General features: G+C 44.9%; 1 protein-coding gene across 4 annotated transcripts in view; it reads left to right on the top strand.

Moving 5' to 3' along the window:
• Nucleotides 1–19,067, top strand: part of zfyve9a (zinc finger, FYVE domain containing 9a) — a 63,196-nt gene extending 44,129 nt beyond the window's left edge. For all 4 annotated transcript variants that reach the window (XM_061919624.1, XM_061919623.1, XM_061919625.1 and 1 more), the window contains 8 exons: nucleotides 3,299–3,381; nucleotides 3,475–3,579; nucleotides 6,971–7,121; nucleotides 7,210–7,290; nucleotides 7,378–7,540; nucleotides 10,548–10,653; nucleotides 13,051–13,227; nucleotides 16,557–19,067. In XM_061919624.1, coding sequence (XP_061775608.1) covers nucleotides 3,299–3,381; nucleotides 3,475–3,579; nucleotides 6,971–7,121; nucleotides 7,210–7,290; nucleotides 7,378–7,540; nucleotides 10,548–10,653; nucleotides 13,051–13,227; nucleotides 16,557–16,718 — 1,028 coding nt within the window. In that variant the 3' untranslated portion in view covers nucleotides 16,719–19,067. The remainder of the gene's footprint in view (nucleotides 1–3,298; nucleotides 3,382–3,474; nucleotides 3,580–6,970; nucleotides 7,122–7,209; nucleotides 7,291–7,377; nucleotides 7,541–10,547; nucleotides 10,654–13,050; nucleotides 13,228–16,556) is intronic.
• The last annotated feature ends 3,618 nt before the right edge of the window (nucleotides 19,068–22,685 follow it).

Below are 22,685 nucleotides of genomic sequence, written 5' to 3'. Positions count from 1 at the left end.
AGAGAAGTGGGAACCCATCATTCATTCACACATCAATCAATCAATCAATGTTTATTTATATAGCCCCAAATCACAAATGTCTCAAAGGACTGCACAAATCATTACGACTACAACATCCTCGGAAGAACCCACAAAAGGGCAAGGAAAACTCACACCCAGTGGGCAGGGAGAATTCACATCCAGTGGGACGCCAGTGACAATGCTGACTATGAGAAACCTTGGAGAGGACCTCAGATGTGGGCAACCCCCCGTCTAGGGGACCGAAAGCAATGGATGTCGAGCGGGTCTAACATGATACTGTGAAAGTTCAATCCATACTGGCTCCAACACAGCCGCGAGAGTTCAGTTCAAAGCGGATCCAAGACAGCAGCGAGAGTCCCGTCCACAGGAAACCATCTCAAGCGGAGGCAGATCAGCAGCGTAGATATGTCCCCAAGCGATACACAGGCGAGCGGTCCATCCTGGGTCCCGATGAGCGGTCCATCCTGGGTCTCGACTCTGGACAGCCAGTACTTCATCCATGGTCATCGGACCGGACCCCCTCCACAAGGGAGGGGGGGACATAGGAGAAAGAAAAGAAGCGGCAGATCAACTGGTCTAAATAGGAGGTCTATTTAAAGGCTAGAGTATACAGATGAGTTTTAAGGTGAGACTTAAATGCTTCTACTGAGGTAGCATCTCGAACTGTTACCGCGAGGGCATGACACATGGTGGTGGTAAGCTACATCTGTAGCCACAGCTGCCCTGGGATGGACTGACGGAAGCGTGGCTGCCAGTTTGCGCCTCCGACCACCACCTATCATTCATTCATCAATCATTCACCAGTGTGAGCGGCACCGGAGGCAAGGGTGAAGAGTCCTGCCCAAGGACACAACAGCAGCGATTTGGATGTCAATAAGTGGGGAGCGAACCTGCAACCCTCAGGTATCTGGCACGGCCGCTCTACCCACTACACCATGCCGCCCCCCGTAGACATGAGCGGAGCTTGCGTCGTTTCTCGTGTAAAAAGAGGCAGCTGCGACTCTCTTGCCTCCTCTGTGGCTTCCCTCGGAGACACTGGCGGTCACCACACCACTCCGAAATTCAGGTACGACAGTATAATCTCACTACAACACTAGTAACACAATAAGCAGATAAGGGATTTTCCAGAATTATCCTAGTAAATGTGTCTAATAACATCTGAATCGATCCCACTGCCCTGTCTTTTTTTTTTTTTCTCGTCCTTCACTCTCACTTTCCTCATCCACAAATCTTTCATCCTCGCTCAAATTAATAGGGAAATTGTCGCTTTGTCGGCTCGAATCGCTCTTGCTGCTGGTGGCCATGATTGTAAACAATGTTCAGATGTGAGGAGCTCCACAACCCGTGACGTCACACGTACATCGTCTGCTACTTCCGGTACAGGCAAGGCTTTTTTATTAGCGACCAAAAGTTGCCAACTTTATCGTGGATGTTCTCTACTAAATCCTTTCAGCAAAAATATGGCAATATCGCGAAATGATGAAGTATGACACGTAGAATGGACCTGCTATCCCCGTTTAAATAAGAACATCTCATTTCAGTAGGCCTTTAAAGTACAATATATTGCATAATCCACAGGTGACAAGCAAGACCACTTAAAAGATAGAAGTTTAGTTCCCGGTTGCGACAAGAACAGAAATGAAAATCATTAGTTTGGTGACTTAAGTTAGTCTTTGAGTTTTAAACATCTAGATCCTCTTAGTAATCACTAAAAACCGTCAGGAAGTTGTATTTTCTATAGAATAGGGGCGGTATAACTTGGTTGGTAGAGTGTCCCTGCCAGCAAGTTGAGGGTTCCAGGTTCGATCCACCATCCTAGTCACTGCTGTCGTGTCCTTGGGCAAGACACTTTACCCACCTGCTCCCAGTGCCACCCACACTGCTTTAAATATGTAACTTAGATACTGGGTTTCACTATGTAAAGCGCTTTGAGTCACTACAGAAAAGCACTATGTAAATATAATTCACTTCACTTCACTGCACTAGAACATTAATGCTTACAGGTGGGATTTACTGCCTCGTTGTGGTCAAATAAATCTCTCGTGTTTTTTCCAGTTTCATAGATAATTTAAGATTAGAGGTTTATTTGCTGATATTCCGATATTGTCCAACTCTTAATTATTGATACCAATATCAAAAGATACAGATATATACAGTTGTGGAATTAACACATTATTGTGCCTAATTTTGTTGTGATGCCCCGCTGGATGCATTAAACAATGTAACAAGGTTTTCCAAAATAAATCAACTCATGTTATGGAAAAAAATGCCAACTTGGCACTGCCATATTTATTATTGAAGTCACAAAGTGCATAATTTTTTTGAACATGCCTCAAAACAGCAGCTTGGAATTTGGGACATACTCTCCATTGGAGAGCATGAGGAGGTTGAGGTGGGCGGGGTTTAGGTGGTTGGGGGTATTTTGTAGTGTCCCGGAAGAGTTAGTGCTGCAAGGGGTTCTGGGTATTTGTTCTGTTGTGTTTATGTTGTGTTACGGTGCGGATGCTCTCCCGAAATGTGATTGTCATTCTTGTTTGGTGTGGGTTCACACTGTGGCGCATATTTGTAACAGTGTTAACCTTGTTTGTTGCCTGGGCGGCATGGCGTAGTGGGTAGAGCAGCCATGCCAGAAACCTGAAGGTTGCAGGTTCGCTTCCCACCTACTGACATCCAAATCGCTGCCGTTGTGTCCTTGGGCAAGACACTTCACCCTTGCCCCCAGTGCCGCTCACACTGGTGAATGAATGATGGATGAATGATTGGTGGTGGTCGGAGGGGCCGTAGGCACAAACTGGCAGCCACGCTTCCGTCAGTCTACCCCAGGGCAGCTGTGGCTACAAAGGTAGCTTACCACCACTCGATGTGAATGAATGATGGGTTCCCACTTCTCTGTGAGCGCTTTGAGTATCTAACAATAGAAAAGCGCGATATAAATCTAATCCATTATTATTATTATTATTGTTTATATGGCCACCCTCAGTGTGACTGGTATGGCTGTTGACCAAGTGTGCATTGCATTCACTTGTGTGTGTGAAAAGCCGTAGATATTATGTAATTGGGCCGGCACGCAAAGGCAGTGCCTTCAAGGTTTATTGGCGCTCCCTACGTTTGTGTACACAGTGGCGTTTTAAAAAAGTAATCCATTTTACTTTTTGAAACAGATACCGATAATTTCCGATATTGCATTTCAAAGCATTTATCGGCCAATAATAATATCGGCAGTCCGATATTATCAGACATCTCTATTTAGGACTAATTGAAATGCCATGCGTTTCAGTTTATCCGTGCCCGCTGTTCAGCGTGCGCTTCCGGAAGCCGCTTTTCGGAGAGACGGGTCACACCATCATGAATCTGCTTGCAGTAAGACCGCCTCCTTCACTCTAAAGGCACCATGTCTCCTCATCGTCATCTCCACCAGCTCTAATCGCCTCACGTTGTCTTTATTTTTTTCAGGACTTCCGCAACTACCAGTATGCGCTGCCAGTGGTGAAAGGTTTGGTGATGGACATGGAGGTGAGGAAGACCAGCATCAAGATCCCCAGCAACCGTTACAATGAGGTGAGTCTGAGTCTGACAGTGCAAGAGGAGACAAGAAGTAGACAGAGCTCTTTGATGTCAATCAATCAATGTTAAGTTTTTTAGCCCTAAATCACAAGTGTCTCAAAGGGCTGCACAAGCCACAACGACATCCTCGGTTCAGAGCTCACATCAGGGCAAGGAAAAACTCACAACCCACTGGGATGTCAATGTGAATGACTATGAGTACCCGGAGGGAACCCACGCGGTCACGGGGAGAACATGCAAACTCAATATGATGATACATGCAATTCAAACAATCAATACATACAAGTAATCATTAAAAAAAATATGTGTGGTTTTCATCCTGGTCGTGGAATTGTGGACCAGCTCTATACTCTGGGCAGGGTTCTTGAGGGTGCATGGGAGTTTGCCCAACCAGTCTACATGTGCTTTGTGGACTTGGAGAAGGCATTGGACCGTGTCCCCCGGGAATTCCTGTGGGGAGTGCTCAGAGAGTATGGGGTATCGGACTGTCTTATTGTGGCGGTCCACTCCCTGTATGATCAGTGTCAGAGCTTGGTCCACATTGCTGGCAGTAAGTCGGACACGTTTCCAGTGAGGGTTGGACTCCGCCAAGGCTGTCCTTTGTCACCCATTCTGTTCATAACTTTTATGGACAGAATTTCTAGGCGCAGTCAAGGCGTTGAGGGGTTCCGGGTTGGTGGCCGCAGGATTAGGTCTCTGCTTTTTGCAGATGATGTGGTCCTGATGGCTTCATCTGGCCGGGATCTTCAGCTCTCGCTGGATCGGTTCGCAGCCGAGTGTGAAGCGACCGGAATGAGAATCAGCACCTCCAAGTCCGAGTCCATGGTTCTCACCCGGAAAAGGGTGGAGTGCCATCTCCAGGTTGGGGAGGACACTCTGGCCCAAGTGGAGGAGTTCAAGTACCTAGGAGTCTTGTTCACGAGTGGGGGAAGAGTGGATGGTGAGATCGACAGGCGGATCGGTGCGGTGTCTTCAGTAATGCGGACGCTGTATCGATCCGTTGTGGTGAAGAAGGAGCTGAGCCGGAAGGCAAAGCTCTCAATTTACCGGTCGATCTACGTTCCCATTCTCACCTATGGTCATGAGCTTTGGGTCATGACTGAAAGGACAAGATCACGGGTACAAGCGGCCCAAATGAGTTTGGGTCTCTCCCTTAGAGATAGGGTGAGAAGCTCTGCCATCCGGGAGGAACTCAAAGTAAAGCCGCTGCTCCTCCACATGGAGAGGAGACAGATGAGGTGGTTCAGGCATCTGGTCCGGATGCCACCCGAACGCCTCCCTAGGGAGGTGTTTCGGGCACGTCCAATCGGTAGGAGGCCACGGGGAAGACCCAGGACACGTTGGGAAGACTATGTCTCCCGGCTGACCTGGGAACGCCTCGGGATCCACCGGGAGGAGCTGGACCAAGTGGCTGGGGAGAGGGAAGTCTGGGCTTCCCTGCTTAGGCTGTTGCCCCCGCGACCCGACCTCGGATAAGCGGAAGAAGATGGATGGATGGAGATGGAAGGAAAAACAAACAACAAACAGACATGTAAATTGGAATGGCCATTCACATTTTCAACATAAATTACAGTACGTTCAATATTTACAATGTGATACAGTACTTGATTCAGTCCTTGTTTTTACCAAAAAAGGTATAAGCGCAACACGACAGTTCATTAAACGACCTTTCAAAGTCCACGTTGTGGTGGCAGTGTCCAGAGGGGTTTTAGTGAAGGTAAATGTGAAAGTTGGGGAGGACAGAAATGAAATGCGTTTATGGAAAAACCAAAGGGAAAAAACAGAGCGGCTGCTGAGGAGCCTCCTACCCGCCTGGGGCTTGGTTGGGTGGATTCAGTTCGGTTGGTTCGGTTCCAGGCATCAAGCTTCAGACTCTAGTTCAGGTTCTAGCTCGCCATCCAACATGGCCAATTCCGCAGATAAGTCACACTTAAACACTCTCGCACGACGACCCACGGCTTCAGTAGTTGGCTCCTGCAGCAACGTCCCTCTCGCTCTTCCTGGAAGCAGCCACTACTGGATTTGATGCTTCCCGCAACAGGTCACGTGACCGCGTGACGCAATGACGCAAAGACACGAAAATAAATAGGATATTTAATTGGGATTTGAAAGGTTATTTAAATAGAAAGGATATTTAAGTAGGGCTTCACGGTGGCAGAGGGGTTAGTGCGTCTGCCTCACAATACGAAGCTCCTGCAGTCCTGGGTTCAAATCCAGGCTCGGGATCTTTCTGTGTGGAGTTTGCATGTTCTCCCTGTGAATGTGTGGGTTCCCTCCGGGTACTCCGGCTTCCTCCCACCTCCAAAGACATGCACCCGGGGATAGGCCCCTCCCACCTCCAAAGACATGCACCCGGGGATAGGCCCCTCCCACCTCCAAAGACATGCACCCGGGGATAGGCCCCTCCCACCTCCAAAGACATGCACCCGGGGATAGGCCCCTCCCACCTCCAAAGACATGCACCCGGGGATAGGCCCCTCCCACCTCCAAAGACATGCACCTGGGGATAGGCCCCTCCCACCTCCAAAGACATGCACCCGGGGATAGGCCCCTCCCACCTCCAAAGACATGCGCCCGGGGATAGGCCCCTCCCACCTCCAAAGACATGCACCCGGGGATAGGCCCCTCCCACCTCCAAAGACATGCACCGATTGGCAACACTAAAATGGTCCCTAGTGTGTGAATGTGAGTGTGAATGTTGTCTGTCTGTCTGTGTTGGCCCTGCGATGAGGTGGCGACTTGTCCAGGGTGTACCCCGCCTTCCGCCCGATTGTAGCTGAGATAGGCGCCAGCGCCCCCCGCGACCCCAAAAGGAAATAAGCGGTAGAAAATGGATGGATGGATGGATATTTAAGTAAAATGATATTTAAATAGAAAGATATTTAATTAGAAATAATATTCAATGGGGTTTTGAGAGGATATTTAAATGAAATTATTTAAATAGGAAGATTTAATTGGAAAGAATATTCAATGGGGTTTTAAAAGGCTATTTAAATGAGGATATTTAATGGGGTTTTGTCACCCAGGTTACACTTTTCTCTCAGGGTGTTCTCCCCTAGCCTTTTGTCTTCACAGACAAACTAGCAGTGGTTGGGGGATGCCAGGGCGTGTCCACAAAGTGGGCGTGCGCATCACGCCTCTGGGGACCATTGCAATAAACTGTAGTAGGGCACAAGATTTTAATTTTTATTAAGTGGCATTAAAAAGCATTAATATACCTGCAAAAACATTGCTAATCCTCGGGAATGCAAATTTGGGAGCCGGTGATATCTGACTTATTTCCCCTGCAATCGGTGCCCTGGAAGTCTCACTTCCCACGCAGCTCGGTGCAGTTTGGCATCCGAATGCAGCTTTAATCAGACGTGGACCGTGTGTGTGCGTGCAGCTGATGAAAGCCATGAACAAGTCCAATGAGCACGTGCTGGCCATGGGGGCGTGCTTCAACGAGAGGGCCGACTCCCACCTGGTGTGCGTGCAGAACGACGACGGCAACTACCAGACGCAGGCCATCAGCATCCATCACCAGCCGCGCATAGGTGACGACACAAACGCTCACCTGGGTCTTCAGAGACGTCCTCCTGAAGTGAGGCACTAATGAATCCATCCTATTGATTTTGTTTTCAGTGACCGGCGCCTGTTTTCTTGTGTTCAGCGGCGCCCTGAAGGCCTCGTCTGGCTTCTTGGCCAAAACAAGCATCGTAGAAGGCAAGACCCACTTGGCACCGAGTTAATTTTTTTTGTTTTTTAGAAGCTGCGTAAGAAGCAAACAAATGTTCTCTTTGCCTCGCTCAGATGGCGTGATGATCCAGATCACGGCCGAGACCATGGACTCACTACGGCAAGCGCTGAGGGACATGAAGGACTTCACCATCACGTGCGGTAAAGCTGACCAGGAGGAGAACCAGGAACATGTGCACGTGCAGTGGACCGAGGACGACCACAACTTCAACAAGGGGTGAGAACCAGGAGACCGGCGGAAGGGGGAAGGGTCACATTTAGAGATGTCCGATATTGGCTTTTTTGTCGATATCCGATATTACCGATTCCGATATCAACCGATACCAATATATATATTTATACGGTCGTGGAATTAACACATTATTATGCCTGATTTTTTTGTGACGCCCTACTGCAGGGGTGCCCACACTTTTTCTGCAGGCGAGCTACTTTTCAATTGACCAACTCGAGGGGATCTACCTCATTTATATATATCATTTATATTTATTTATTTATGAAAGAGACATTTTTGTAAACATGTTAAATGTGTTTAATGATAATACAAACATGTGTAATACATATAGATGTCTTTCTTTCACGAAGACAAGAATATAAGTTGGTGTATTACCTGATTCTGATGACTTGCATTGATTGGAATCAGACAGTAATGATGATAACGCCCACATTTTCAAATGGAGGAGAAAAAAAGTTGTCCTTTCTGTACAATACCACATGAAAGTGGTTGGTTTTTGGCATCTAATTCATCCAGCTTCCATACACTTTACAAGAAAAACATTGGCGGCAAATTCCGTAGCTTGCTTGATTGACATTCACGGCACCCGAGGGTCTTGTGAGATGACGCTGGCTGCTGCCAGTTCATTATTATGAAAAAATGACAGAGAGGAAGGCGAGAAACACTTTTTATTTCAACAGACTTTCGCGCCGTCCCTTCCGTCAAAACTCTAAAGGCCGACTGCACATTTCCTATCTTCACAATAAAAGCCCTGCTTCATGCTGCCTGCGCTAACAAAATAAGAGTCTCGGAAAACTGGCGTGCACAAGCGATCCCTCAGAAAGCTGGCGTGCACATCACTTGTGCATGCCAGCTTTCCGAGACTCTTATTTTGTTAGCGCAGGCAGCATGAAGCAGGGCTTTTATTGTGAAGATAGGAAATGTGCAGTCGGCCTTTAGAGTTTTGACGGAAGGGACGGCGCGAGAGTCTGTTGAAATAAAAAGTGTTTCCCTCCTTCCTCTCGGTCATATTTTCATAATAATGATCTGGCAGCAGCCAGCGTCATCTCACAAGACCCTCGGGTGCCGTGAATGTCAATCAAGCAAGCTACGGAATTTGCCGCCAATGTTTTTCTTGTAAAGTGTATGGAAGCTGGATGAATTAGATGCCAAAAACCAACCACTTTCATATGGTATTGTACAGAAAGGACAACTTTTTTTCTCCTCCATTTGAAAATGTGGGCGTTATCATCATTACTGTCTGATTCCAATCAATGCAAGTCATCAGAATCAGGTAATACAGCAACTTATATTCTTGTCTTCGTGAAAGAAAGACATCTATATGTGTTACACATGCTTGTATTATCATTAAACACATTTAACTTGTTTACAAAAATGTCTCTTTCAAAAATAAATAAATATAAATGATATATATAAATGAGGTAGATCCCCTCGAGTTGGTCAATTGAAAAGTAGCTCGCCTGCAGAAAAAGTGTGGGAACCCCTGCAGTAACCATTCTCCAACTTCAAAAAGAAACTGAAAACTTACCTATTAACCACCTATATTGAATGCCTCATGTGAGGTAGACTACTGTTGGGTTTTGCATGGTTGAATGTATGTATGTATGTATGTGTATGTATGCTTGCTTTAGTACTATGTTCTTGTGTTTATTATCTAGCGTTGTTTTTGTTTTTTTTCTTGTTTGCTACCATGTTTCATCTTTCCATGTATATACTGTCCTCTGGAACCCCTGTCAAAAGCTTCTTCTAGCTTATTTGGGGGACTCTTTCACGTACCAACATCTTTAAATGATGACATTCACTACTATTGTAATTGTTATAAGTGGTATTGTGAATAAACTTGTGAAACTTGAAATGCTGCGTTGGGACAGGGCACCTCCGTCCACTGCAAGCTGCAAAGTGTGTACCATGCAGGGCAGACTATCCACACCAAACTCCACCGTCGTGCGTTGTCCCTGACCACAACTTGAGCTTTTGCCTTAGGGTGGTTTTTGTTGTGTTTTTGTTTTTTCTCGGCGCAGTCTTTAAGTGACAACTGTGTGATACCAGTTTTTTTCGGTATTTGCTTTTCATCCATCTTCCGCTTGTATTCATCGTGTATCTCCTAATGATTCTTGAAGAGGTGGGAGATCAAATTGCTCGTATCAAAGGAAGACCTTTTGGTTCCTCCTCTCCTAACCAACTTTTTGCAGTCATTGCAAATTGCCAGTTTTTAATCCGTCAGACACTTTAAAATAATCCCAAACCATAGACATGGTGTCGTTAGTCATCGAGCGAGCTCGCTAGTTAGCTGCGGCTACAGCACCGGCAACAACACACTCTTGTTGTTGTTATGCTGCGCTCGGGGAAGTTTGATGAGGTCATCAAGCGTCGACGGTAAACCTCTCATGTGTTGTGTGTTGGGAGAGGGGAGGGGCTGATAACTGGGTTTATATCCGTGCTTTTACCGCTCCGTACTACGGCGTTTTAAAAAGTCATTAATTTTACGTTTTGAAACCAATACCGATAATTTCCGATATCACGTTTTAAAGCATTTATCGGCCGATAATATCTCTAGTCACATTATTAGGTAGACCTGTCCCGAATTATTTCGTTTGTGTTGGAGCTGTGTTGGAGCCACTATGGATTGAACTTTCACAGTATCCTGTTAGACCCGCTTGACATCCATTGCTTTCGGTCCCCTAGGGGGTGGGGGGGGTTGCCCACATCTGAGGTCCTCTCCAAGGTTTCTCATAGTCAGCATTGTCACTGGCGTCCCACTGGATGTGAATTCTCCCTGCCCACTGGGTGTGAGTTTTCCTTGCCCTTTAGTGGGTTCTTCCGAGGATGTTGTAGTCGTAATGATTTGTGCAGTCCTTTGAGACATTTGTGATTTGGGGCTATATAAATAAACATTGATTGATTGATTGATTGATAATAGCAACCAAAGAAGGTCTAAATATTGTAAAGGTACACACACAATATTAAAATGGAACAATTTCATGTGTTTCAGTGTCATCAGCCCAATCGACGGCAAATCGATGGAGTCCATCACCAGCGTGAAGATTTTCCACGGCTCCGAGTTCAAAGCCAATGGCAAAGTGATCCGCTGGACAGAGGTAAAGCCCAGCTAATAAATAAAATATTTACCTTTGACATGACACACCTCATCATTAGTGTCAACTAGGGTTGGGCGATATATCGATATACTCGATATAATCACTATATATATCGATATACTCGATACATCGCGGGTTTGTCTCTGTGCGATATAGAAAATGACTATATTGTGATATTCGAGCAAACATTCTCATGTACTTGCTTTTAATTGCTGGCATTACACTACATGCATTTCCCACTCTTTGTTGTCTCTCCTTCTCACAGAGACATAAAACAAGCGCACCTTCTTACACATACTGCCGCGCGTGCAACGTCACACGCCCTCCCCAAGCACAGAGGTAGTTAAATGGGTAACATTAGATGTGATGCTAACGGTGCGTTGCGAGTGGTAATACGAGAGGTGGAAGGTGCCGATCTGGTAACAAATGTAAGAAGACTTAACTCCCAAGAAAAACAGCACGGGGTGCATCGTCTGGCGGTGTTTTGGCTTCAAGCGGGAAGATGTCGAACAAGTATTCGGCAAAAGCGTTGCTCCAAAAGTAGCACTTACTGCTAATTTGTAGCATGACTTGAAAAGTCACCTGCTAGAAAATGTAGAGTTTTTGAAACTCCGCATGTCAACATCTCTGTTCGGTGCCATAACCACAAACTGCTGAAGCAACCATTTCCACATCAACACCGTATGAAACAAATAGTCAACAACAGAAGGAGATAATGTCCGTATGTTTGACAATTATGCGGCAAAAGCGTTGCTGCAAAAAGTAGCACCACTGCTAATTTGTAGCATCATTTGAAAAGTCACCCACTAACCCAGGGGTCGGGAACCTTTTTGGCTGAGAGAGCCATGAGAGCCAAATATTTAAAAATGTATTTCCGTGAGAGCCATATAATATTTTTTAACACTGAATACAACTAAATGCGTGCATTTTTAAGTAATACCAACATTTTTAGAGTATAATAAGTCTCCTATTTTTTTTAATAACATTGTTATTCTGAAGCTAACCAATAATTAATATAATACTTCTTCCCATTAGTGCACTTCTTTAACTGGTGGGATAGAAAATGGATGGATGGATTAAAATGCATGAGAATGTTATATAATTTGAACGTCATTTTTAACACTGTGATTACCAGCGGAATTATTAATGACTTATCGTGTTAAACAATGTCAGCTAAGATTTATCTGAGAGCCAGATGCAGTCATCAAAAGAGCCACATCTGGCTCTAGAGCCATAGGTTCCCTACCCCTGCTCTAGAGAATGGAGAGTGCTTGAAACTGCATGTCAATATCTCCGTTCGGTGCCACACCCACAAAATGAAGAAGCAACAATTTTCAGATCAACACTGTATGAAAAAAAAAAAAAAATCAACATCAGATAACGTCTGCAGGAACCTACCACAGAATTAAGGACATACACTATTTGATTTCCTATTATGCAGCTCATTTTTATTTGACAGTTTTTGAAATATCCTGTGTGACATCATGCACAAAAGTGCACTGTATTTGTTTTTAACTATTGTAGTGGTGTTCTGTACAAAAAGTGCACTTTAATTTAGTGTTGTTTTGATATGTCCGAGGATACCGAGGATGTCGTAGTGGTTTGTGTTGTGGTTTGTGCAGCCCTTTTGAGACACTAGTGATTCAGGGCTATATAAGTAAACATTGATTGATTGATATGTCATCTTAGTGACATCATGCACAAAAGTGCACCAATAGCTTGTTTTAAAATGTCTCTGACAATCTTGCACTTTCTGTTTTGAAATGACATGAATGTTTGTGCCACTGCTTAATAACTGTTTAATAAATACAGTTGTGATTTCCCTCTCTGCATGAAAGTTTAAAAGTAGCATATATTAATGCAGTATGAAGAAGAATGTTTGAATGTAGACACATAGAATCATCATACTGCTGTGATTATATGCATCAAGTGTTCACTCAAGGATAAGGCAAAATATGGAGATATATATCGTGCATCGTGACATGGCACAAAAATATCGAAATATTAATAAAAGGCCATTTCACCCAGCCCTAGTATCAACTATTACAAGTAAATGACACTGCACTAACACTGTGTTTCATAATAGCGCCATCTGCTGGATGAAAGAGTCACATCTGACTTGCTAATAAAATGAATAGTTGGCAAATAAAAGGAATTTATAAGGCTCATCTCTGAGCCGAATACTAAACAGATCCTGATAAACACAGTTTGATGCTTCTCATTCAAACGACCCAGCGGCTGTATCGGTCACATGTTTTTTTTTCTTTAAGTGACACCCACACACGTATCAAGGGACACAATATTGATCCCTCTAGTTCATAATACATCAATCAGTATTGTCTGACCCACCACGAGTGTCCGCTACTGAGTGACACTGCCCGTCTTGTCCTCTGCCAGGTCTTCTTCCTCCAGAGCGACGATCAACCCAACGGGCTGAGCGACCCGGCCGACCACAGCCGCCTGACAGAAAACGTGGCGCGAGCTTTCTGCACGGCGCTCTGCCCGCACCTCAAGCTGCTCAAGGAGGACGGCATGGCCAAGCTTGGGCTGAGGGTCACGCTGGACTCGGACCAGGTAGCAACTAATTAGGCGCAAAAAAAAAGGACGGGTGTTAATTGCAAGTTGGCGATAACTGGTATTAAAGCGGCAACGAATAATGGCTTAAATCAATCAAAAAAGAGCTTTAATTTACAAAACCAGTGTAGTTGGCACGTTGCGTGAATCGTAAATAAAATCCCGGTGCATTAGCGCCCAAGGCATGGGTAACTTACACATCTGTGAAGGCACCATTAATGCTGAAAGGTACATACAGGTTTTGGAGCAAAATATGTTGCCATCCAAATAATGTTAACATGTGGACGCCCCTGCTTATTTCAGCAAGACAATGCCAAGCCACATTCTGTACGTGTTACAAGAGCATGGCTTCGTAGTAAAAGAGTCCGGGTACTAGACTGGCCTGCCTGTAGTCCAGACCTGTCTCCCATTGAAAATGTGTGCTGCATTATGAAGCCTAAAATATCACAAGCAAGAATGGGAAAAAATTCAACCTGGAAAAACTTCAAAAATCGGTCTCTTCGGTTCCCAAAGGTTGTTGAAAGGAAAGGCCATGTAACACGGTGGTAAAAATGCACATGTACCAACAATGTGTTGCTGCCGTTAAATTTTAAGTTAATGATTATTTGCAAAAAAAATCATGTTTCTCAGTTCGAACATTAAATATCTTGTCTTTGCAGTCTATTCTATTGAATATAAGTTAAAAAGGATTTGCAAATCATTGTATTCTGTTTTTATTTACGAATTACACAACGTGCCAACTTCACTGGTTTTGGGTTTTGTATATTGTGTCAGGTTCAAACACTGATGACCTCTATTAAACAGACAAGAAGCAAGGAATCATGCAGAGACAGAGTTCAATTTAGCTCAATGAGGAGCGATGTTTTTGGGCTGTACTCTACAGATCCAAACTACACTCTAAAATCCTGCCCACTTGCTTCCTCTATTTATTTGGGAGGTCCCTGGTTACATCACTGAGGCTGTCGCTGAGGGAAGGGGCTAATCTCAACAGCCCCAGTTTGACACAATGTATCACTATTAATGAAATGCAAATGTGCTGACATTCGTGATATTGCCCTGTCTTTGCTTTGTCTGCGTCACGGTACTCGATGTTCGGCCTCGGCAGTCAGCAGGCTGAGTCTGTACACAACACGGGTACGAGACGACCTTTTGCATTACCAGCAGTCCCTTTGCACAGATAGAAAAGTACAACTTCAGCACAATTGATAATAACTATAGCAACAGCCTTTAAGCATAAGAGTTGTGTGATAATATATACATGATTCTAACATATTGTTGCTTCTATTAATCATTTAATAGGTGTAACCAATAAAAAAATGCATGTAGTGCCCAGAACTTTAAATACGCGGACAATGTTTTTGCAGGGACGCTGCAATATAGCATATATGAGAGCGGTGGTTAGTGTGTTTTCTACAATTACTCATTTAGATGCACAAACAAATCAATGGATTATTTGATTACTTAAATAATTTATAGCGGCAGCCCTAACTGCTATTAACTCATTATCGCTAATACAAGTTCATGTTTTACCTTGAATAGTGATTTGGAGTGCATGATAAAGTACTTTATACATCATGATGTCAGAACTTGGACTATGGGGCGGTTTGTTTTCCCGTGGTGCAGAATGAGTGGACCGGACATGGGGTGAAGGTAATGACATCTTTTAATTTTAACTCGAAAAGTACAAACAAAACAAAAGGCGCTCTCAGAGGAGGTACAAAACTTGGCTATGAAACCAAACTATTACTACAACGTAAACTATGGACTTAAAACAAAACTTGCAAACTATGGCATGAATAACAAAACTTACGTAGAGGGCATACTTGCCAACCCTCCCCGATTTTCCGGGAGACTCCCGAAAATTCAGCGCCTCTCCTGAAAACCTCCCGGGACAAATTTTCTCCCGAAAATCTCCTGAAATTTAGGCGGAGCTGGAGCCCACACCCCCTCCAGCTCCACGCGGACCTGAGTGACGTGTCGACAGCCTGTTTACACGTCCGCTTTCCCACAATATAAACAGAGTGTCTGCCCAATGACGTTATAACTGAAGAATGATCGAGGGTGAGTTCTTGGTTTCTTATGTGGGTTAATTGTTAGGCAGTTTCATTAACGTCCTCCCAGGGCGGTAACAACACACAACAGCAGTCACGTTTTCGACGACCGTAAAGCAGTTCGTCTGCCGCAAACAGCAATGTTGTGACACTCTTAAACAGGACAATACTGCCATCTACTGTACATGCATATGGTTAGAAAAATAGTGACAGAGAATAGAACAAGGGTGGACAATTCAACCCTTAACTCAACAATGAGTAGATGAGTGTTATGTGTGTTTATATGTGTAAATAAATGAACACTGAAATTCAAGTATTTATTTTTTATATATATATATAGCTAGAATTCACTGAAAGTCAATTATTTCTTATATAAATGAAATATTTGACTCTTAACCACGCCCCCCACCTTCCGAAATCGGAGGTCTCAATGTTGGCAAGTATGGTAGAGGGTGATGTCGCCAGGCTGACTGCCTGGCAAATACAGGCTTAAATAGGTGCAGTGATGACAGGTGCGTGAGTCCAGACAAATCAGCTGCGTGAGTCGTGAACACATAACAGGTGAAAACTGATGGTTGGCATGGTGACAAAACAAACAAGAGTGCCCAATGAATCCAATACAAAACCGAACGTGACCACAAAACACGACACATGATCATTTATACATCACCAGTATACAGCAATAGAACCAATGTCGTTGTAGCAATGAGGAGCAAACTGCTCAGTCAGCATTAATTCCGCTGATAAATTGGCTTCACGGTGGCAGAGGCGTTAGTGCGTCTGCCTCACAATACGAAGGTCCTGCAGTCCTAGGGATCTTTCTGTGTGGAGTTTGCATGTTCTCCCCGTGACTGCGTGGGTTCCCTCCGGGTTCTCCGGCTTCCTCCCACCTCCAAAGACATGCACCTGGGGATAGGCCCCTCCCACCTCCAAAGACATGCACCTGGGGATAGGCCCCTCCCACCTCCAAAGACATGCACCTGGGGATAGGTTGATTGGCAACACTAAATGATCCCTAGTGTGTGAATGTTGTCTGTCTATCTGTGTTGGCCCTGCGATGAGGTGGCGACTTGTCCAGGGTGTACCCCGCCTTCCGCCCGATTGTCGCTGAGATAGGCGCCAGCGCCCCCCGCGACCCCAAAAGGGAATAAGCGGTAGAAAATGGATGGATGGATGGAATTGATTTAAGATAAATGCATCTACTGTCATATGGATTTAAAAATAACTATCAGGAGGTTGCCTACAGCCACAACTGTTGACACCAATGCTTTGTCTTAGGTGGGCTACCTGGTAGGAAGTAACGGGCAGCCTCTGCTGCCTCAGTACCTGAGTGACCTGGACAGCGCTCTGATCCCCATCATCCACGGAGGAGCGTGCCAGCTGAGCGAGGGTCCGGTGGTGATGGAGCTGGTCTTCTACATCCTGGAGATCATCTCCTAGAAGCCGGTGACCTCATCACGCGCCACCACCACCACCACCACCACCGCCGACCGAACACCTTCACCACCGCCCTCCCACGTTCCCATTTCAGCACGGCTCGAACACGGGCGCAGTGGGGTAACGTAGCCCGTCGAGGAAGAGCTGCAATCATCGGCGTCATAACAAACACTTGCTGGAGGTTTTTGAAAGTCTGCATGAGAACATGGTGTGTGTGTGTGTGTGTGTGTGTGTGTGTGTGTGTGTGTGTGTGTGCGTGTGTGCGCAGATCCAAATGTGAGCTCAGTGCTGTCGGTGACCAGCAGGGGGCGTCATGTAGCTCCTTCCAAAGTGAAGCCTCCTTGTAGCTCCACAGATGCTGAGGCCTGAAATATCTCCGAGCAGCTTGGACTACAACTCACAGATGCACCAGGTGCATTTCTTTGATTTTCTATCGCAATTATTTTCTGTTCAGTGCCTGCTACAGCGACCCTTTGGTCCGGTTGGGGCGGAAGACTTTTTACTTTGTTCGAAGCTTTACTCCTCAATCGCCACATGCATCGACTTGTTTTTTGTAGACGGGAGAATGCTTTTTCCGTGCAGCTCGTAGCCTCCAGAGATTCCACAACAATAAAACACATTTTGCTCCGGGACTGCCGATGGCGAACAAAGGTTGCAATTGCTTTATCGGTTATTAGCGCAAGAAAGACCAGATTTCAAAAACAAAACTCTATTTTGGGTGTTCTTTTATTCACATGAGCAAAGATGTACAAATAAATGAAAAAATATATATATACAGTATATATGAATAAAATGCAGAATCAGTGCACTGGATTTCAAGCCATTTCCAGGAGAGTTTTTCAAGCAAGTTCAGTGTTTGTGAATCTGATGGTTCCGACAGAGAGTATTCTGTTTTTTTGTTTTTGATTGAGCCGAAGCTTGAATGTATTTAATCGCACGTTTTGTCCAAATCCCCGAAATCCTAACTTGGCAAAAATATTGCAGACGTGCAAAGAAACTGCATCCCAACTGTTTTGCTGATGTTTGACGTGCGACGAAGGCGAGCAGAGGACCTTTTGTTGTGACATGGACCTGCCACCTAAGAATGTATTCCTCCTTTTTGTCTTACGATCCAAACAGCTCTGAACAGCCATCACCCTCATTATTGCTAAGTTGTTTATTTAATTCAATCGAATAATGTCACAACACGCCAGAATCTCCTCTGCAGACAATCAGGTGCTTACTGTAGCAACCTTACATGCTAACATGTTTGCTAAAGGCCAAACGAGAAGGGGCAAAGGTTATCGTTTGTGCGACAACATCCAGGCTGTTTGACAGACGAGTAGCATTCCCACTTTTTTCCTGTTTGTCCGAAATCAAAACACTGCATGCCAACACGCAAACAAGTCTTATGATGACAAACTGTCAGCTTTGCATTTAAGTACTGTATTATTGACCTCCTCTTAGCTTATTCACTTTTATGTACAAAGTATTTTTCTATCATTAACATCAGTTTTATGTTCTAAAAGGCCCAATTCCTGTGTATTTCTCTATGCTTCACAATAAAAAAAACAAAAAAAATTACAGTTAAAAAATACGGTATATGTAATCAATCAATTTTCATTTATATAGCCCTAAATCACAAGTGTCTCAAAGGGCTGCACAAGCCAAAACGATATCCTCTGTTCAGATCCCACATCAAGGCAAGGAAAAACTAAACCCAGCGGGACTAAATTGGTTTGAAGGTCACATTTCCATACCACAAAGTGAATCATTACGATGTGTAGAACTACTCCCTTACCTAATGTTTTGTTTTTGTATAATCCAAGACTCAGCGTCACCTACAGTAAACATTTGATTTGGGTTTGTAAAAATGTGAATCTTGCAAGTTTCTTTTCCCATTTCCTGTGCCCGGCGGCCACCAGTTAAATAGCCCAAATAATGATAAAAGAGAGGACCAACAATGGAACCTTGAGCATCACAAGTAGGATAAAGTGCATCTGGAAAGTATTCAGTGTTGTCACATTTTGTTATATTGCAGTATTACACCAAAATGGAATAAATTCATTTTTATCCTCATAATTTTACACACAATGAAAATGTGAAAATGCTGTTTTTTTGGCCAAAAAGAATTAAATCACATGTACATAAGTATTCACAGCCTTTTGCCATGCAGCTCAGAAGCAGCATCCTGTTTCAAGTCATCATTCTTGAGATTTCTTACAGCTTAACTGGAGTCAACCTAAGGTACATTCAGTTGGTTGGACATGATTTGGAGTGGCACGCACCTGTCTTTAATGTCTGAAGGGAGGAGAACTTTGTCTCCTAAACGTGTTTGTTTAATCTCTAATAAAGCTCACCAAGTTGTCAATTTTCCGCTTTACCGTCTTAAGATTTATTTTACAGTGTGATTGGCTGGAGAATAGAGAGAACGTCCACGGAACGGCGACTAAGCAGCCTTTTCATCTGCTCCAAGAGGGCCTCACTTCAGAGCCTGTCTCTAAGAAAGTATGTCCTTCGCTCCTTCTCTTCCCAGCACACGTAGTCCAGTTCCTCTGGCATCTCCCCACCTTTGCTGGTTTCTGGTCATCTGGCCTGGTCTTGCGGGGTTGATGTATCTGGCTTGTAGAACTTCCTCACACTAACTTGTTTATTCCAGCATCTCATGATTTTCTGATCCACTGATAGCATAAGCTCAAGCTTCCTGAGAGCTGTGAGTTTAGGACTGTGACCCAAAGGTTACCATATGTACATAACAAACTCTTAATTCTCAGTTTAGCCCTGGAGCTTTGTTTATTCTTTTACCACCTCCACTTCTGGTTCCATCCATCCATCCATCCATCTTCTTCCGCTTATCCGAGGTCGGGTCACGGGGGCAGCAGCCGAAGCAGGGAAGCCCAGACTTCCCTCTCCCCCATCCCGAGGCGTTCCCAAGCCAGTCGGGAGACATAGTCTTCCCAAAGTGTCCTGGGTCTTCCCCGTAGCCTCCTACCGGTTGGATGTGCCCTAAGCACCTCCCTAGGGAGGCGTTCAAGTGGCATCCTGACCAGATGCCCGAACCAACTCATCTGGCTCCTCTCCATGTGGAGGAGCAGCGGCTTTACTTTGAGTTCCTCCCGGATAACAGAGCTTCTCACCCTATCTCTAAGGGAGAGACCCGCCACCCGGCGGAGGAAACTCATTTCGGCCGCTTGTACCCGTGATCTTATCCTTTCGGTCATGAACCAAAGCTCATGACCATAGGTGAGGATGGGAACGTAGATCGACTGGTAAATTGAGAGCTTTGCCTTCCGGCTCAGCTCCTTCTTCACCTCAACGGATCGGTACAACGTCCGCATTACTGAAGACGCCACACCAATCCGCCTGTCGATCTCACCATCCACTCTTCCTTCACTTGTGAACAAGACTCCTAGGTACTTGAACTCCTCCACTTGGAACAGGGTCTCCTCCCCAACCTGGAGATGGCATTCCACCCTTTTCCGGGCGAGAACCATGGACTCTGACTTAGAGGTGCTCATTTTCATCCCAGTCACTTCACACTCGGCTGTGAACCGATCCAGTGAGAGCTGAAGATCCCGGCCAGATGAAGCCATCAGGACCACATCATCTGCAAAAAGCAGAGACCTAATCCTGCGGCCACCAACCCGGAACCCCTCAACGCCTTGACTGCGCCTAGAAATTCTGTCCATAAAAGTTATGAACAGAATGGGTGACAAAGGACAGCCTTGGCGGAGTCCAACCCTCACTGGAAACGGGTCCGACTTACTGCCGGCAATGCGGACCAAGCTCTGACACTGATCATACAGGGAGTGGACCGCCACAATCAGACAGTCCGATACCCCATACTTTCTGAGCACTCCCCACAGGACTTCCCGCGGGACACGGTCCAATGCCTTCTCCAAGTCCACAAAGCACTTGTAGACTGGTTGAGCAAACTCCCATGCACCCTCAAGTACCCTGCTGAGAGTATAGAGCTGGTCCACAGTTCCACGACCAGGACGAAAACCACACTGTTCCTCCTGAATCCGAGGTTTGACTATCTGACGTAGCCTCCTCTCCAGTACACCTGAATAAACCTTACCGGGAAGGCTGAGGAGTGTGATCCCACGATAGTTGGAACACACCCTCCGGTTCCCCTTCTTAAATAGAGGAACCACCACCCCGGTCTATCAATCCAGAGGTACCGCCCCCGATGTCCACGCGATGCTGCAGAGTCTTGTCAACCAAGACAGCCCCACAGCATCTAGAGCCTTAAGGAACTCCGGGCGGATCTCTTCCACCCCTGGGGCCTTGCCACCGAGGAGCTTTTTAACTACCTCAACGACCTCGGCCCCAGAAATAGGAGAGTCCACCAGGTACTGCTTCCTCATAGGAAGACATGTTGGTGGGATTGAGGAGGTCTTCCAAGTATTCTTTCCACCGATCCACAACATCCGCAGTCGAGATTAGCAGAACACCATCCTCACCATACACGGTGTTGATAGTGCATTGCTTCCCCTTCCTGAGGCGGCGAATGGTAGTCCAGAATCGTTTTGAAGCTGTCCGGAAGTCGTTTTCCATGGCTTCTCCGAACTCCTTCCATGTCCGAGTTTTTGCTTCTGGTTACTTTTTTTTTTTTTTTTTAATTCTGGTTCGTGAAGCGCAATACATCCTGTTACAGCAGTAAGGATAGACTTTCACAATAAAGGTTTCAGCTGTAAACATGACAGGAAATACTGGAAAGTAAGTTAGCGAAAGAGAAGATTAGGTTAACAGTGGAAGATGTTTTAGGATTGTACTCAGAACACATTGGTTATAAAGCATTAGACACATATTTAAGAAAAACTGCGTTATAAGATGTTCTTATTTAAACGGGGATAGCAGGTCCATTCTATGTGTCATACTTGATCATTTCGCGATATTGCCATATTTTTGCTAAAAGGATTTAGGAGAGAACATCGACGATAAAGTTCGCAACATTTGGTCGCTAATAAAAAAGCCTTGCCTGTACCGGAAGTAGCAGACGATGTGCGCGTGATGTCACTGATTGTAGGGCTCCTCACATCTGAACATTGTTTATAATCATAGCCACAGGCATCGAGAGCGATTCGGACCGAGAAAGCGACGATTTCCCCATTAATTTGAGCGAGTATGAAAGATTCGTGGATAAGGAAAGTTAGAGTGAAGCACTAGAACCACGTTTTCATAACATGGTCACTACTGCCTACTTTGTCTTGTTATATTCTTATTTTACTGTTATATATATATTTTTTCCCATTGTTGCTTTTTATTTTTTATTCTTATTGTAATATTTCTCTATTGTTTCCATTTAAACCCCCATTATTTACGTTTTACTTTTATTTAAATTGATCTGAACTCTGTAAACTGCTGCTGGAATTTTAATTTTCCTGAAGGAACTCTCCTGAAGGAATCAATAAAGTACTATCTATCTATCTATCTAGAAAAAAAAAAGGCAATGGCAGTGGGAGCGATTCAGATGTTATTAGACACATTTACTAGAATAATTCTGGAAAATCCCTTATCTGCTTATTGTGTTAGTCGTGTTCTAGTGAGATTATAAAGTCATACCTGAAAGTCGGAGGTGTGTGGTGCCGCCAGTGTCTCTGAGGGAAGCCATGGAGGAGCTAAGAAAGTCGCAGCTACTACCTCTTTGACAGCTACTGCAGGAGGACGCAAGCTCCACTTGTGTCTCCGGTAAGAGCCGACTTATTACCGCAAATTTCTCCCCGAAACCTGCTGGTTGACATGTGGTAGAAAAACATGTTCACTTGACATATTAAAGCTTCACAACAAACAAAGAAACACCAGCTGTGTTTTGGTTGCTAAAGGCAGCTGCAATCCACCGCTTTCCACCCACAGCATTCTTCTTTGACGTCTCCATTATTAAATGAACAAATTGCAAAAGATTCAGCAACACAGATGTCCAAAATACTGTGTAATTATCTGATGAAAAGAGACGACTTTTAGCTGTGAGTGGTGCTGGGATAAAAT

The sequence above is a fragment of the Nerophis ophidion genome, linkage group LG14, assembly GCF_033978795.1.
Source record: "Nerophis ophidion isolate RoL-2023_Sa linkage group LG14, RoL_Noph_v1.0, whole genome shotgun sequence".
Classification (NCBI taxonomy): domain Eukaryota; kingdom Metazoa; phylum Chordata; class Actinopteri; order Syngnathiformes; family Syngnathidae; genus Nerophis; species Nerophis ophidion.
This window is presented reverse-complemented; position numbering and strand designations above follow the sequence as displayed.